General features: G+C 46.2%; 1 protein-coding gene across 1 annotated transcript in view; it reads left to right on the forward strand.

Annotated features, from left to right (window-relative positions):
• Window positions 1-9,140, forward strand: part of LOC135057111 (uncharacterized) — a 194,019-nt gene extending 184,879 nt beyond the window's left edge. The window contains exons 18-21 of the mRNA XM_063963010.1: window positions 2,904-3,007; window positions 5,718-5,805; window positions 5,956-6,472; window positions 7,663-9,140. Coding sequence (XP_063819080.1) covers window positions 2,904-3,007; window positions 5,718-5,805; window positions 5,956-6,472; window positions 7,663-8,552 — 1,599 coding nt within the window. The 3' untranslated portion in view covers window positions 8,553-9,140. The remainder of the gene's footprint in view (window positions 1-2,903; window positions 3,008-5,717; window positions 5,806-5,955; window positions 6,473-7,662) is intronic.
• Window positions 9,141-15,375: the final 6,235 nt, after the last annotated feature.

Consider the following 15,375-nt stretch of genomic DNA (forward strand, 5'->3'; position numbering starts at 1 on the left):
CCTCATCTGTGCCTCATCCTTTTATTGCAGTATGCATGCCTCCTAATCTGTGCCTCATCCTTTTATTTGCTGAATACATGCCTCCTAATCTGTGCCTCAACCTTTTATTGCTGAATGCATGCCTCCTCATCTGTGCCTCATCTTCTTATTGCAGAATGCATGCCTCCTAATCTGTGCCTCATCCTATTATTACTGAATGCATGCCTCCTAACCTGTGCCTCATCCTTTTATTGCAGAATGCATGCCTCCTAATCTGTGCCTCATCCTCAAATTGCTGACAATGCATGCCTCTTCATCTGCGCCTCATCCACTATTTGCTGATAATGCATGCCTCCTAATCTGTGCCTCATCCTCAAATTGCTGACAATGCATTCCTCTTCATCTGCGCCTCATCCACTAATTGCTGATAATGCATGCCTCCTAATCTGTGCCTCATCCTTTTATTACTGAATGCATGCCTCCTAAACTGTGCCTCATCCTTTAATTGCTGACAATGCATGCCTCCTCATATGCGCCTCATCCTCTAATTGCTGGCAATGCATGCCTCCTAACCTGTGCCTCATCCTTTTATTACTGAATGCATGTCTCCTCATCTGCGCCTCATCCTTTAATTGCTGACAATGCATGCCTCCTAATCTGTGCCTCATCCTTTTATTACTGAATGCATGCCTCCTCATCGTTGCCTCATCCTCTTATTGCATAGTACATGCCTCCTTATCTGCGCCTCAACCCTTTATTGCTGAATGCATGCCTCCTAATCTGTGCCTCATCCTCTTATTGCTGACAATGCACCTCATAGCCTCATTGTCCCAGTCTCATATTAGTTATACAAGATATGTATATAAAATCCATTGGATCAAAATCACTGTCTCTCATTGCCAGCGTTACCCGACCACCCAGCGTCACCCACTGTATTTGTAACCTATCTGATTATTGATTGCAACCTAATGAGGTTAAATTAATATCTAAAGGACAATGGGCCTAATTCAGGCCCGATAGCTGTTGTGCGAAATCGCAAGGCGGGCGATTATCGATCGACTGTGCATGCATATGGTTCGTATTGTGCAGGTTCGAGGCCAAACTGCGAAAGAAAGCGGCGTCTTTTTTGTTCGCTAGGCGAATGCAGGTTGATTGACAGGAAGCCGGCGTTTGGGGGGTGGTAACTGGCCATTTTCTGGGAGTGTCAGTAAAAACGCAGGCGTTCCCAAGCGTTTTCAGGGAGGGTGTGTGAGTCAGCCCCGGCCCCGATCAGCCTGTTTCTGTCGCACTGTAGGAGTACGTCCTGGGCTGCGCACAGACTGGAAATATAATTCGATGGTGAATGAGTTGTGAACGGATTTGCTGCTGACCGGCATATGCAAAGCTTTTTGCACGTTGTATGCAGATTTGCACGGGACGCAGAGGTGCCATCGGATCTGAATTAGGCCCTGCATTTTACACCTAATAGTAGAGCTAATGGCTTTGAACTTTTTGTGGAGGCTAAAAAAAAATAATTTGTAAACTAACCCTAAAAATAAATTTTTTGAGAAATAAAAGTGATCTTCTGAAAAACAATTATTTGGGGAAATGGGAAGAGAGTCATATTGAGACTTATGGTCCATTTTTAGCTCATTTAAAGCTCTTTAAACATTATATAGACGATATACTTATTGTGGTATCCGTTTGGCAGGTCGACCCTACTTAGGTCGACAGTCACTAGGTTGAACATTATTGGTTGACGTGGACAAATGATCGATTGAAGGGTCGACGTGGCTTTTTTTTTTAAAATGTGATTTTCATCTTTTTCATACTTTACCATCCACGTGGACTACGATTTGGAACAGTAACCTGCTAGGCACTTTGCCCGCATGCAAGGGAACACGGTACACTAATTGGGGTTCCTGATCATGTTATGGCAAAAAATGACACCAAAAACAGTTCAAAAATCCATGTCAGCCTTCTCATGTGTCGACCATTTTCATGTGTTGACTCTGTCATTGTCGACCATGTAAATGTCAACCAATAGTGGTCGACCTAAGTGTGGTTGGGCCAACGACCCATACCCGACCTTAACATGGCCGACCATTCTTAGCGGAACCACTTATTATCTGACATGGAGATGAACTGTAGTTTTTCTGTCTGTAGACACTGTAAAAAAGGAAATAGGGTTTTCCTGGATGTAAATCTCAATATTAAAAGGAGATCTGTTCTAGTAATTGGATACACATGTTAGCTATAGACATTGAGCTAAAAAATGAACATATAAAGGTGAAGATTTTAGCCAAGTGTATTATATATAAAAAGGTGTATATATATATATATATATATATATATATATATATATATATATATATATATATATGAAATTATTAAATATATAAACAATACATCTTTATTGAACCGGCGCCCACAGTGTGATAAACTTGGGGTGTATTTTTTCGCCATACCGGTGGATCATCCTTAAGTAAAAACAGATTGAAAGTATCAAGTTTAGGTTAAAATTATAGTGATAATAAAAACTATAGTTATAAAAACCATTTTAGGTCAAAGTCTTGATTATGGGCCTTATTCAGACCCTGTCGCAGCCGATGCGATTGCACAAACGCCCGCTTACCGGCCATCTGCATTATGCAATCACTTCCTGGAAGGTGATTGATGCTGGGAACGGCAACTCAGCATGGGGGGGAGTGTTGCGGCAAACTCGGGCGCATTGTGGCCTTTTTTGGGCCCGGCTGATGACGTTGCGTGCGTTTCCATGGCAGCGGTGTCCCTGCCTATGCAGCCATACAGCTCTATTTGAGATCTATTTGATTGCATTGCGCGGCAGAAGTTTAAAAATTCGCTAGCAACTCAGAATAACCCCCTAAATCCATTAGGGTGCGGGGTCTTAATCCAAAAATAGTTTTAATCTCCACTTTCACTAGATTCTTTTCTGTGTTCCTATCTCTCCACGTGGCTTTGCTGTGTTGAATTCCCATAAATATTCTTACATGTTGAACAGAGCAGTTGTGTTCTTGTTTGAAAGATGGTGCGTTTTGAAGCCCCTTTTTAACATTTCTCAGGTGTTTTGACATCCTGATATTTTTTGAGTAACCCCACTGACTTGTACCTCGGTGTATTTGGTTGATGTAGCGCTTATGTTTCTACATGCGAGACAGTTTCCGCAACGGTGAAAGCCTTTGGTGCCTGTGAGGCTCCTAAAAGTCACTGGTAATGTACTTCTAACCAAGAAGTTTTTAAGATTTTTTTTTGACCTTCGATAAATGAAACTGGGTTTTTTCTGGAATGGATTGATGTAATACGGGATCTCTTGTTAGTAGACCAGTGTTTTTTTGAAGATTTTTTTTCTATTTGTTTATGTTGTGCATCATAGCCTGTGAGCAAAGCCCATTCTTGACTCTTATTTTCTGTTATTCTTGTTTATACTGTCTTTAGTTTGGAGGAGTGTGGATCTTTCCTACTTTTCGGTTACTTCCATCACCTTAGTTAATTCCACAGCTTTGTATCCCTTAGCGGCAAAGTCGTTCATCTTGTGCATTTGTTCTTTACATACATCTTTCTTATTGCAATTTCTTTTGATTCTTTAAAACTGGCTTTTAGGGAGACCTTCAAGCCATAGAGTATGATGTTGGCTATCTTTGGGAATATAAGTGTTGACATCTGTTGGTTTTTGGAAGGTTTTAGTGTGTACGGCCGATACGTCTGTGAACATTGTCGTTCACAGACGTATCGCGTTGGCCGCGCAGCACAGCCGACGGCCAATATATGTACCGATATATTGGTGCGTCGCTGTGTGTGTACGGGGCGGTCGGCCGACTGCCCGTACACATGCTGCGGCGGCCGGCGGTGATTGACAGCTGAACTGGGCGGGCATGTGTACACGCCCGCCCAGTTCATGACGTCAGTCCCCGACGGATCGGGCAGTGTGTATGCTCAACACACTGCCCGATCCGTCCATAGATATATCTGCAGATCAGTTGATCTGCAGATATATCTATTAGTGTGTACCCACCTTTAGACTATATTCAGTTCCAAGCTATGTTACTAAAAATATAGTTCTCTGGCCAAAAGCACATAAACAAATTAGTGTATCTTGGGGCAAATTTAGTGCCCATTGCAGTTCCCGATTGCTGTAAAAATAATTCACCATTAAAAAGAAGTTGTTTTCCAGAATGAATTTGATCCCTTCTAATGTAAAGTTTCTTCTCTCGGGTGGATAATCGGACTTTTCCAAGGACCAACCAAGGGCTTCTAAACCTTTTGTGTGTTCAATGCAGGTATATAGGTGTCATCTGCAGAAGCTAGCCATAAACCTTTCATTCATTTGAAGTTGTCAATTCTCCTAAGGACGTCTCCTGTATCTCTCAGATAGGAGGGGTTTGTAGCCACTAACGGCGGTAAAATATGGTCAATCAGTGAAGATAAATTTGATGTAAGGTTGTTGGTGCCCACGATAATTGGTCTCATGGGCGGGTTGGTGGTACTCTTGTGAATCTTCATGGAGGGTGTATATTGTTGGGGTAACTGAGTCTTTAATGTTCATAAAATCATATACTTCCTAGCTTATTCCCCCTTTGTTAAGAAGTTCACCTATTAGAGTTAGAAAGCTTTCTATCATTCGCCCTTTAATTTGGTGTAGGTGGATGTGTCAGATAGCGGTGTGTGAATTTCCCTGGTATAGTCATCTTTATTAAGAATTGCAATTCCCCCTCCTTTATCGCATGGTTTTATTACAATATCTTCATCTTTACTTAGAGTTAACCAGGATTACATATTTATTTTATTTTAAGTCCTTTTATATGTGTTCATATATAAGTGTTTGTATAAAAGGATATTGTTATTCTCCCTTTTTAGAAGACTTTGAATATTTTTAATTAGTAAAGTTTATATTCCGGGTCCCGGTGACTAAAGTATTAATCATTTGTTGTAGAACCACAAAAAAAATTAAATCGCTATGTGATCATAGCCTGTGAGTTTTATATATTTTTGTATTGATTATAAATAAAATATGTTTAACTGTTGATTGCATTATATTGTGGACCTTTTGTGGATAAGCACACTCTGAATATTGTGTCAATGGGGACCCAGACAGAATTTAAGTGGGCTAGGTTCTAGCTATGCCACACACCCTGATGAAGTCCCATAGTGATGAAATGCATTGGGCGTGGCTTGTTTGCCGTCGATGTGGAGACATCACGCACCTTTCCTGGTGCCTGTAGATGAGACCAGGAAGAGAAACGACCCAGAGAGAGTGCTGCTGCGGTAGGTGACAGAGACGCGCTGCAATCCGGTAACGCTGCATCAAAGCCGTAACCGCCAATGTTTCATGGCCACTCAAGCCCTTTTGCCTAGACAACAAAATATTTATAATGTTATTCATTAGGGGAATTCTAGCACGCAGATGACCTATGATACCAAGACACAGACATCTTAGTGTGCCCTTCTCGGATGCTCCTAATGTGATAACCTCATAATGGCCATGTCAGACCTTCATGGTGACCTCCCTACTGCCTTACACGTTCCACCTCACAGACTACTAATGCCTAGAGTCTCATAATACCGTTGTAATAGTGCCCTCTGAAAAACCTGATAGGATCAACCACAATGCCTCATAGTGCCCCCCCTACTTTGCTTGATAATGATTTGGTCCACCTCAGTGCCTCCTGATGCCCATGTCAGTCCTACACTCCCCACGTGATAGCCACATATTGAGCAGATAATAACCCATGAGTGTCCAGTTTCAGAAATGCCCCAGAGAGATGTCCCCGTCCAATATATTCCCAGGACTATACAGAGGAGTATCACAGGATCCCACAGGAGGATCAGGTAGGTGGGATTTAGTGTCTCTCCAAATAGCAAATTTACTTTTCACTACGTTATCTGTAATGCATCTGTCTTCTAGACTGATATACTACTGCTTACCTCAGTGATAGTAGATGTTATTAAAGTTATTTGAATGTTTTGTGTATTCATTAGGGTGAGTATTTTACCTATATTAAGGGAGAAGAGACGTATGTGACTGATATGAAGGCAGAAGATATAGAGGGAGAAGAAGAGACGTATGTGACTGATATGAAGGCAGAAGATATAGAGGGAGAAGAAGAGACGTATGTGACTGATATGAAGGCAGAAGATACAGAGGGAGAAGAAGAGACGTATGTGACTGATATGAAGGCAGAAGATACAGAGGGAGAAGAAAAGACGTATATGACTGATATGAAGGCAGAAGATAAAGAGGGAGAAGAGACATATGTTACTGATATAAAGACAGAAGATATAGAGGGAGAAGAGGAGACGTATGTGACTGATATGAAGGCAGAAGGTACAGAGGGAGAAGAGACATATGTTACTGATATAAAGACAGAAGATAAGGAGGGAGAAGAGACGTATGTTACTGATATGAAGGCAGAAAATAAAGAGGGAGAAGAAGAGACGTATGTGAGGGATGATCAGCGGTGTAAGGAGGAGGAAATCCCTAAAGATATAGGCACAGGTGAGTAATAATAACTTATTACAGAATAGAGTCACATAGTCTCTTTGCCTAGTTACTCCAACAGTCTCTTATTCTACACCCTCCCCTGCCAGTACAGAATGATGTATCTAAATGTATCTGCCCAGTGGGGAGTCAGGAGCCATCAGCCCCTATTATACTCCTGCTCTCCCCCTTACATCATATCACTGTGTGTTACCAGCCCAGAGATCTGACCAGTCTCCTCTCCACAGTCTCTGGTGTATCTCATACATCAGGAGCCATCAGCCCTATTATACCCCTCCTTTCCTTCTCACATCATTTCACTGTGTGTTACCAACCCAGAGATCTGACCAGTCTCCTCCCCACACACTCTGGTGTATCTCATACATCAGGAGACATCAGCATCTATTATACTCCTGCTCTCCCCCTCACATCATGTCACTGTGTGTTACCAGCCCAGAGATCTGACCAGTCTCTTCCCCACACTCTCTGGTGTATCTCATACATCAGGAACCATCAGCCCCTATTATACTCCTGCTCTCCCCCTCACATCATGTCACTGTGTGTTACCAGCCCAGAGATCTGACCAGTCTCCTCCCCACACTCTCTGGTGTATCTCATACATCAGGAGCCATCAGCCCCTATTATACTCCTGCTCTCCTCCTCACATCATGTCACTGTGTGTTACCAGCCCAGAAATCGGACCAGTCTCCTCCCCACACTGTTTGCTGTTTTGTGTATCTCATACATCAGGAGCCATCAGCCCCTAATATACTGCTGCTCTCCCCCTCACATCATGTCACTGTGTGTTACCAGCCCAGAGATCTTACCAGTCTCTTCCCCACACTCTCTGGTGTATCTCATACATCAGGAGCCATCAGCCCCTATTATACTCCTGCTCTCCTCCTCACATCGTGTCACTGTGGGTTATCATCCAATATAACTGGTCAGTCTGCAGTCCACACCCTAAAGTCTGTTGTTGTATCGGCATGTCACTGTAGCTAGGTCTGTGCACTGTGTTTACTAGTCCGGTTGTTTTATATTGTAAGCCATCATTTTATCAGTTCAGTAGGAGTCACATTTTCTCTATATATACACAGTATTTCATTATAATAAAGATTTTGCAGTTTGAAACTTGAGAATTAAAATTTTGGTAAATTTTGCTCCTCAATTTAAGAAAATAAAACTCAATTTTAATTTAATTCAAACAGATGGACACATAAGCAGGAAGACCTTGGAGGGATTTCTCAATGTGTTTCCAGCTTTGAAATTGGAAGATAACATTGCACAGGATTCCCTGAGGGAAACCCCCATTGTGTTTAATATGCATCCAGAATCTGATCCCTCTAATCATGGGGAATGTTCTCCTCATCCCTCAGATGTAATGACACACAGCACAGCTCATAAAGGTGATTCAGTATTTTCCTGCTCTGAATGTGGTAGAGGTTTTATGTGTCAGTCAGCCTTTGTTAGGCATCAAAGAAGTCACACAGGTGAGAAACCATTTTTATGTTCTGAGTGTGGGAAATGTTTTACACAGAAATATAACCTTATTACACATCAGAGTAGTCACAAAGGTGAAAAACCTTTTCTGTGTTCTGAGTGCGGGAAATGTTTTACACTGAAATCAGCTCTAGTTACACATCAGAGAAGTCATACAGGTGAGAGACCATTTTTGTGTTCTGAGTGTGGGAAATGTTTTACACAGAAATCAGGTCTTGATAAACATCAGAGAAGCCACACAGGTGAAAAACCATTTCCATGTTCGGACTGTGGAAAAAGTTTTGCCCAGAAACTACATCTTATTACACATCAGAGAACTCACACAGGTGAGAAACCATTTCCATGTTCAGAGTGTGGGAAATGTTTTACACATAAATCAGCTCTTGTTACTCATCTCAGATGTCACACAGGTGAGAGGCCATATCCATGCTCTGAGTGTGAGAAATGTTTTACGCAGAAATCAGATCTTGTTAAACATCAGAGATATCACACAGGTGAGAGGCCGTATCCATGTTCTGAGTGTGGGAAATGTTTTAGAGCAAATTCAAATCTGGTTAGACATCAGAGAACTCATGTAAGGGAGCAACAATTTCCATGAGTTGCTAGATATGTAACTGAGGTATAGTAATATTATAAATATCATAAAAGCTTTTGATAATAATGTGAATGATAAATAGAGGCATTAATAGATTTACAGTGACCCTCTTCTGCACTAGGTGGTGATTTTCTCACAAATGTATTAGCCTCGCTCAACGGGTTGGGATTGCGATATAATGTGAGGTCCAGGGCACTATTATATCATCTTTGTTTATACTCTGTAATTGATAGTGCCAGATACTTTCTCATGGGCCTATTTTTTTTAATAAAGCTACAGAAATGTTACCACATAATGTAAATTAAATTGGATACTGCTTTGTGGCTATTTTTGTATGGATGTACTATATGTTATTTGGGTTGATGGTCACTGAGGGGTGTAGTGCCTTGTAGTGTGCCGGCATGTTAAATTAATATTGTGTTTTCCATGTTGGTCAGACGGTGGAGAGGGCATCTTCATGGTGACCTTTCATGCTTAGCCTGTGGACACCATGTAAAATGATTTGAATGTGACATGGGTAGAGATGGTGGAGTATCCTATGGTTTTACATGTGATGTGGTTTTTACTAAGGCTGTAAATAAACATGAAATAAAAGCACAGAAGTGTGACGCAGTCAATTTTGCCCTGGTGCCAACTCACTCCTGATTTAGGTAAAAAATGAAGCTGGAACGTCTTTGGAGAAATACAGAAAAAGTTTCTATTATTAAAGACTTTGGTCTCAAAATAGTTTCAGGGTTTGGATCCATAGTTTATATTTACTTCCACGGTGTTATCTCCCAAAAGACTGCATTTGAGCGAAACGTGCGTATAGACCTATATGCACACACTGGCCCTTTACATGGGTATGGGTCGTTATGTCGACACAACTTGGGTCGACAGTCATTAGGTCTACCACTATTGGTCGACATGCATTAGGTCGACAGGGTCATTGGGTTGACATGTGGTAGGTCGACAGGTCAAAAGGTCGACATGAGTTATATTTACTTTTTTGGTGCCGTTTTCTTCGTAAAGTGACGGGGAACCCCAATTAGTGCACCATGTCCCCTCGCATGGCTCGCTCGGGCAAGGTGCCTCGCTGCACTCGGCACAGGTTACCGTTCCCAATTGTAGTCCACGTGGATCGTCAAGTATGAAAAAGTCCAAACATTTTTAAAAAATGAGAAAAACTAATGTCAACCTTTTGACCTGTCGACCTAGCACATGTTGACCTAGTGATCCTGTTGACCTAATGCATATGTCGACCTAATGACTGTCAACCTAAGTGGTGTCGACCTAATGACTGTATCCCCTATACATTGGTGTATATGTTTAGAATGAAATGCTCTGTGTGTAGGAGGGGGGGAGGGCACATGTTTAATTGAGTGGTTGGACCTTTGTCCAAAGATTTTGGCAAAGTACAGATTGAAAAGTTAAAAAAAAAAGAACATAAATTTAATGTGTCGTAAAAGTTGAAATCACCACTACACTTGGTTAGAGATGCCGTATTTAACATATATATCACAGTCATGTGCTCTCTCCGCACATGACTGTGATGTATTTGTTAAATATGGAATCCATAACCGAGTGTAGTGATGATTTAAACTTTTCCGACACATTAAATTTATATTTTTTCAATAACCTTTTATTGCAGCTGTGATGTACTTAACGGTCATCAGCTAGCTCAGAAGCAGCTCAGTGCACAGCATCTGGCACCTGCCTAGAGACAGGAACTAGCACAGCATCTGGCACCTGCCTAGAGCCAGGAACTAGCACAGCATCTGGCACCTGCCTAGAGCCAGGAACTAGCACAGCATCTGGCACCTGCCTAGAGCCAGGAACTAGCACAGCATCTGGCACCTGTCTAGAGCCAGGAACTAGCACAACATCTGGCACCTGCCTAGAGACAGGAACTAGCACAGCATCTGGCACCTGCCTAGAGACAGGAACTAGCACAGCATCTGGCACCTGCCAAGAGACAGGAACTAGCACAGCATCTGGCACCTGCCTAGAGACAGGAACTAGCATAGTATCTGGCACCTGCCTAGAGCCAGGAACTAGCACAGCATCTGGCACCTGTCTAGAGCCAGGAACTAGCACAGCATCTGGCACCTGTCTAGAGCCAGGAACTAGCATAGTATCTGGCACCTGCCTAGAGACAGGAACTAGCACAGCATCTGGCACCTGTCTAGAGCCAGGAACTAGCACAGCATCTGGCACCTGCCTAGAGCCAGGAACTAGCACAGCATCTGGCACCTGCCCAGAGCCAGGAACTAGCACAGCATCTGGCACCTGCCTAGAGACAGGAACTAGCACAGTAACTGGCACCTGCCTAGAGACAGGAACTAGCACAGTAACTGGCACCTGCCTAGAGCCAGGAACTAGCACAGCATCTGGCACCTGCCTAGAGCCAGGAACTAGCACAGCATCTGGCACCTGCCTAGAGACAGGAACTAGCATAGCATCTGGCACTTGCCAAGAGACAGGAACTAGCACAGCATCTGGCACCTGCCTAGAGACAGGAACTAGCACAGCATCTGGCACCTGCCTAGAGCCAGGAACTAGCACAGCATCTGGCACCTGTCTAGAGCCAGGAACTAGCACAGCATCTGGCACCTGTCTAGAGCCAGGAACTAGCACAGCATCTGGCACCTGTCTAGAGCCAGGAACTAGCACAGCATCTGGCACCTGCCTAGAGCCAGGAACTAGCACAGTATATAGCACCTGCCTAGAGACAGGAACTAGCACAGTAACTGGCACCTGCCTAGAGACAGGAACTAGCACAGTAACTGGCACCTGCCTAGAGCCAGGAACTAGCACAGCATCTGGCACCTGCCTAGAGCCAGGAACTAGCACAGCATCTGGCACCTGCCTAGAGACAGGAACTAGCACAGCATCTGGCACCTGCCTAGAGCCAGGAACTAGCACAGCATCTGGCACCTGCCTAGAGCCAGGAACTAGCACAGCATCTGGCACCTGTCTAGAGCCAGGAACTAGCACAGCATCTGGCACCTGCCTAGAGCCAGGAACTAGCACAGCATCTGGCACCTGCCTAGAGACAGGAACTAGCACAGCATCTGGCACCTGCCTAGAGACAGGAACTAGCACAGCATCTGGCACCTGCCTAGAGCCAGGAACTAGCACAGCATCTGGCACCTGCCTAGAGACAGGAACTAGCACAGCATCTGGCACCTGCCTAGAGCCATGAACTAGCACAGCATCTGGCACCTGCCTAGAGCCAGGAACTAGCACAGCATCTGGCACCTGTCTAGAGCCAGGAACTAGCACAGCATCTGGCACCTGCCAAGAGACAGGAACTAGCACAGCATCTGGCACCTGCCAAGAGACAGGAACTAGCACAGCATCTGGCACCTGCCTAGAGACAGGAACTAACACAGCATCTGGCACCTGCCTAGAGACAGGAACTAGCATAGTATCTGGCACCTGCCTAGAGCCAGGAACTAGCACAGCATCTGGCACCTGTCTAGAGCCAGGAACTAGCACAGCATCTGGCACCTGTCTAGAGCCAGGAACTAGCACAGCATCTGGCACCTGTCTAGAGCCAGGAACTAGCACAGCATCTGGCACCTGTCTAGAGCCAGGAACTAGCACAGCATCTGGCACCTGCCTAGAGCCAGGAACTAGCACAGCATCTGGCACCTGCCTAGAGACAGGAACTAGCACAGTATATAGCACCTGCCTAGAGACAGGAACTAGCACAGTAAATGGCACCTGCCTAGAGACAGGAACTAGCACAGTAACTGGCACCAGCCTAGAGCCAGGAACTAGCACAGCATCTGGCACCTGCCTAGAGCCAGGAACTAGCACAGCATCTGGCACCTGCCAAGAGACAGGAACTAGCACAGCATCTGGCACCTGCCTAGAGACAGGAACTAGAATAGTATCTGGCACCTGCCTAGAACCAGGAACTAGCACAGCATCTGGCACCTGTCTAGAGCCAGGAACTAGCACAGCATCTGGCACCTGTCTAGAGCCAGGAACTAGCACAGCATCTGGCACCTGCCTAGAGCCAGAAACTAGCACAGCATCTGGCACCTGCCTAGAGACAGGAACTAGCACAGCATCTGGCACCTGCCTAGAGCCAGGAACTAGCACAGCATCTGGCACCTGCCTAGAGCCAGGAATTAGCACAGCATCTGGCACCTGTCTAGAGCCAGGAACTAGCACAGCATCTGGCACCTGCCTAGAGCCAGGAACTAGCACAGCATCTGGCACCTGCGTAGAGACAGGAAATAGCACAGCATCTGGCACCTGCCTAGAGACAGGAACTAGCACAGCATCTGGCACCTGCTTAGAGACAGGAACTAGCACAGCATCTGGCACCTGCCTAGAGTCAGGAACTAGCACAGCATCTGGCACCTGCCTAGAGCCAGGAACTAGCACAGCATCTGGCACCTGTCTAGAGCCAGGAACTAGCACAGCATCTGGCACCTGCCAAAAGACAGGAACTAGCACAGCATCGGGCACCTGCCAAGAGACAGGAACTAGCACAGCATCTGGCACCTGCCTAGAGACAGGAACTAGCACAGCATCTGGCACCTGCCAAGAGACAGGAACTAGCACAGCATCTGGCACCTGCCTAGAGACAGGAACTAGCACAGTATCTGGCACCTGCCTAGAGACAGGAACTAGCACAGCATCTGGCACCTGTCTAGAGCCAGGAACTAGCACAGCACCTGGCACCTGTCTAGAGCCAGGAACTAGCACAGCATCTGGCACCTGTCTAGAGCCAGGAACTAGCACAGCATCTGGCACCTGCCTAGAGCCAGGAACTAGCACAGCATCTGGCACCTGCCTAGAGACAGGAACTAGCACAGCATCTGGCACCTGCCTAGAGATAGGAACTAGCACAGTAACTGGCACCTGCCTAGAGACAGGAACTAGCACAGCATCTGGCACCTGCCTAGAGCCAGGAACTAGCACAGCATCTGGCACCTGTCTAGAGACAGGAACTAGCACAGCATCTGTGACCTGCCTAGAGACAGGAACTAGCACAGCATCTGGCACCTGCCTAGAGACAGGAACTAGCACAGCATCTGGCACCTGCCTAGAGACAGGAACTAGCACAGCATCTGGCACCTGCCTAGAGACAGGAACTAGCACAGCATCTGGCACCTGCCTAGAGCCAGGAACTAGCACAGCATCTGGCACCTGCCTAGAGCTAGGAACTAGCACAGCATCTGGCACCTGTCTAGAGCCAGGAACTAGCACAGCATCTGGCACCTGCCTAGAGACAAGAACTAGCACAGCATCTGGCACCTGCCTAGAGCCAGGAACTAGCACAGCATCTGGCACCTGCCTAGAGACAGGAACTAGCACAGCATCTGGCACCTGCCTAGAGACAGGAACTAGCACAGTAACTGGCACCTGCCTAGAGACAGGAACGAGCACAGTAACTGGCACCTGCCTAGAGACAGGAACTAGCACATCATCTGGCACCTGTCTAGAGCCAGGAACTAGCACAGCATCTGGCACCTGTCTAGAGCCAGGAACTAGCACAGCATCTGGCACCTGTCTAGAGCCAGGAACTAGCACAGCATCTGGCACCTGCCTAGAGACAGGAACTAGCACAGCATCTGGCACCTGCCTAGAGCCAGGAACTAGCACAGCATCTGGCACCTGCCTAGAGACAGGAACTAGCACAGTATATAGCACCTGCCTAGAGACAGGAACTAGCACAGTAAATGGCACCTGCCTAGAGACAGGAACTAGCACAGTAACTGGCACCTGCCTAGAGCCAGGAACTAGCACAGCATCTGGCACCTGCCTAGAGCCAGGAACTAGCACAGCATCTGGCACCTGCCAAGAGACAGGAACTAGCACAGCATCTGGCACCTGCCTAGAGACAGGAACTAGAATAGTATCTGGCACCTGCCTAGAGCCAGGAACTAGCACAGCATCTGGCACCTGTCTAGAGCCAGGAACTAGCACAGCATCTGGCACCTGTCTAGAGCCAGGAACTAGCACAGCATCTGGCACCTGTCTAGAGCCAGGAACTAGCACAGCATATGGCACCTGCCTAGAGCCAGGAACTAGCACAGCATCTGGCACCTGCCTAGAGACAGGAACTAGCACAGCATCTGGCACCTGCCTAGAGACAGGAACTAGCACAGCATCTGGCACCTGCCTAGAGCCAGGAACTAGCACAGCATCTGGCACCTGTCTAGAGCCAGGAACTAGCACAGCATATGGCACCTGCCTAGAGCCAGGAACTAGCACAGCATCTGGCACCTGCCTAGAGACAGGAACTAGCACAGCATCTGGCACCTGCCTAGAGCCATGAACTAGCACAGCATCTGGCACCTGCCTAGAGCCAGGAACTAGCACAGCATCTGGCACCTGACTAGAGCCAGGAACTAGCACAGCATCTGGCACCTGCCTAGAGCCAGGAACTAGCACAGCATCTGGCACCTGTCTAGAGCCAGGAACTAGCACAGCATCTGGCACCTGCCAAAAGACAGGAACTAGCACAGCATCGGGCACCTGCCAAGAGACAGGAACTAGCACAGCATCTGGCACCTGCCTAGAGACAGGAACTAGCACAGCATCTGGCACCTGCCAAGAGACAGGAACTAGCACAGCATCTGGCACCTGCCTAGAGACAGGAACTAGCACAGTATCTGGCACCTGCCTAGAGACAGGAACTAGCACAGCATCTGGCACCTGTCTAGAGCCAGGAACTAGCACAGCATCTGGCACCTGTCTAGAGCCAGGAACTAGCACAGCATCTGGCACCTGTCTAGAGCCAGGAACTAGCACAGCATCTGGCACCTGCCTAGAGCCAGGAACTAGCACAGCATCTGGCACCTGCCTAGAGACAGGAACTAGC

The sequence above is a fragment of the Pseudophryne corroboree genome, chromosome 3, assembly GCF_028390025.1.
Source record: "Pseudophryne corroboree isolate aPseCor3 chromosome 3, aPseCor3.hap2, whole genome shotgun sequence".
NCBI lineage: Eukaryota > Metazoa > Chordata > Amphibia > Anura > Myobatrachidae > Pseudophryne > Pseudophryne corroboree.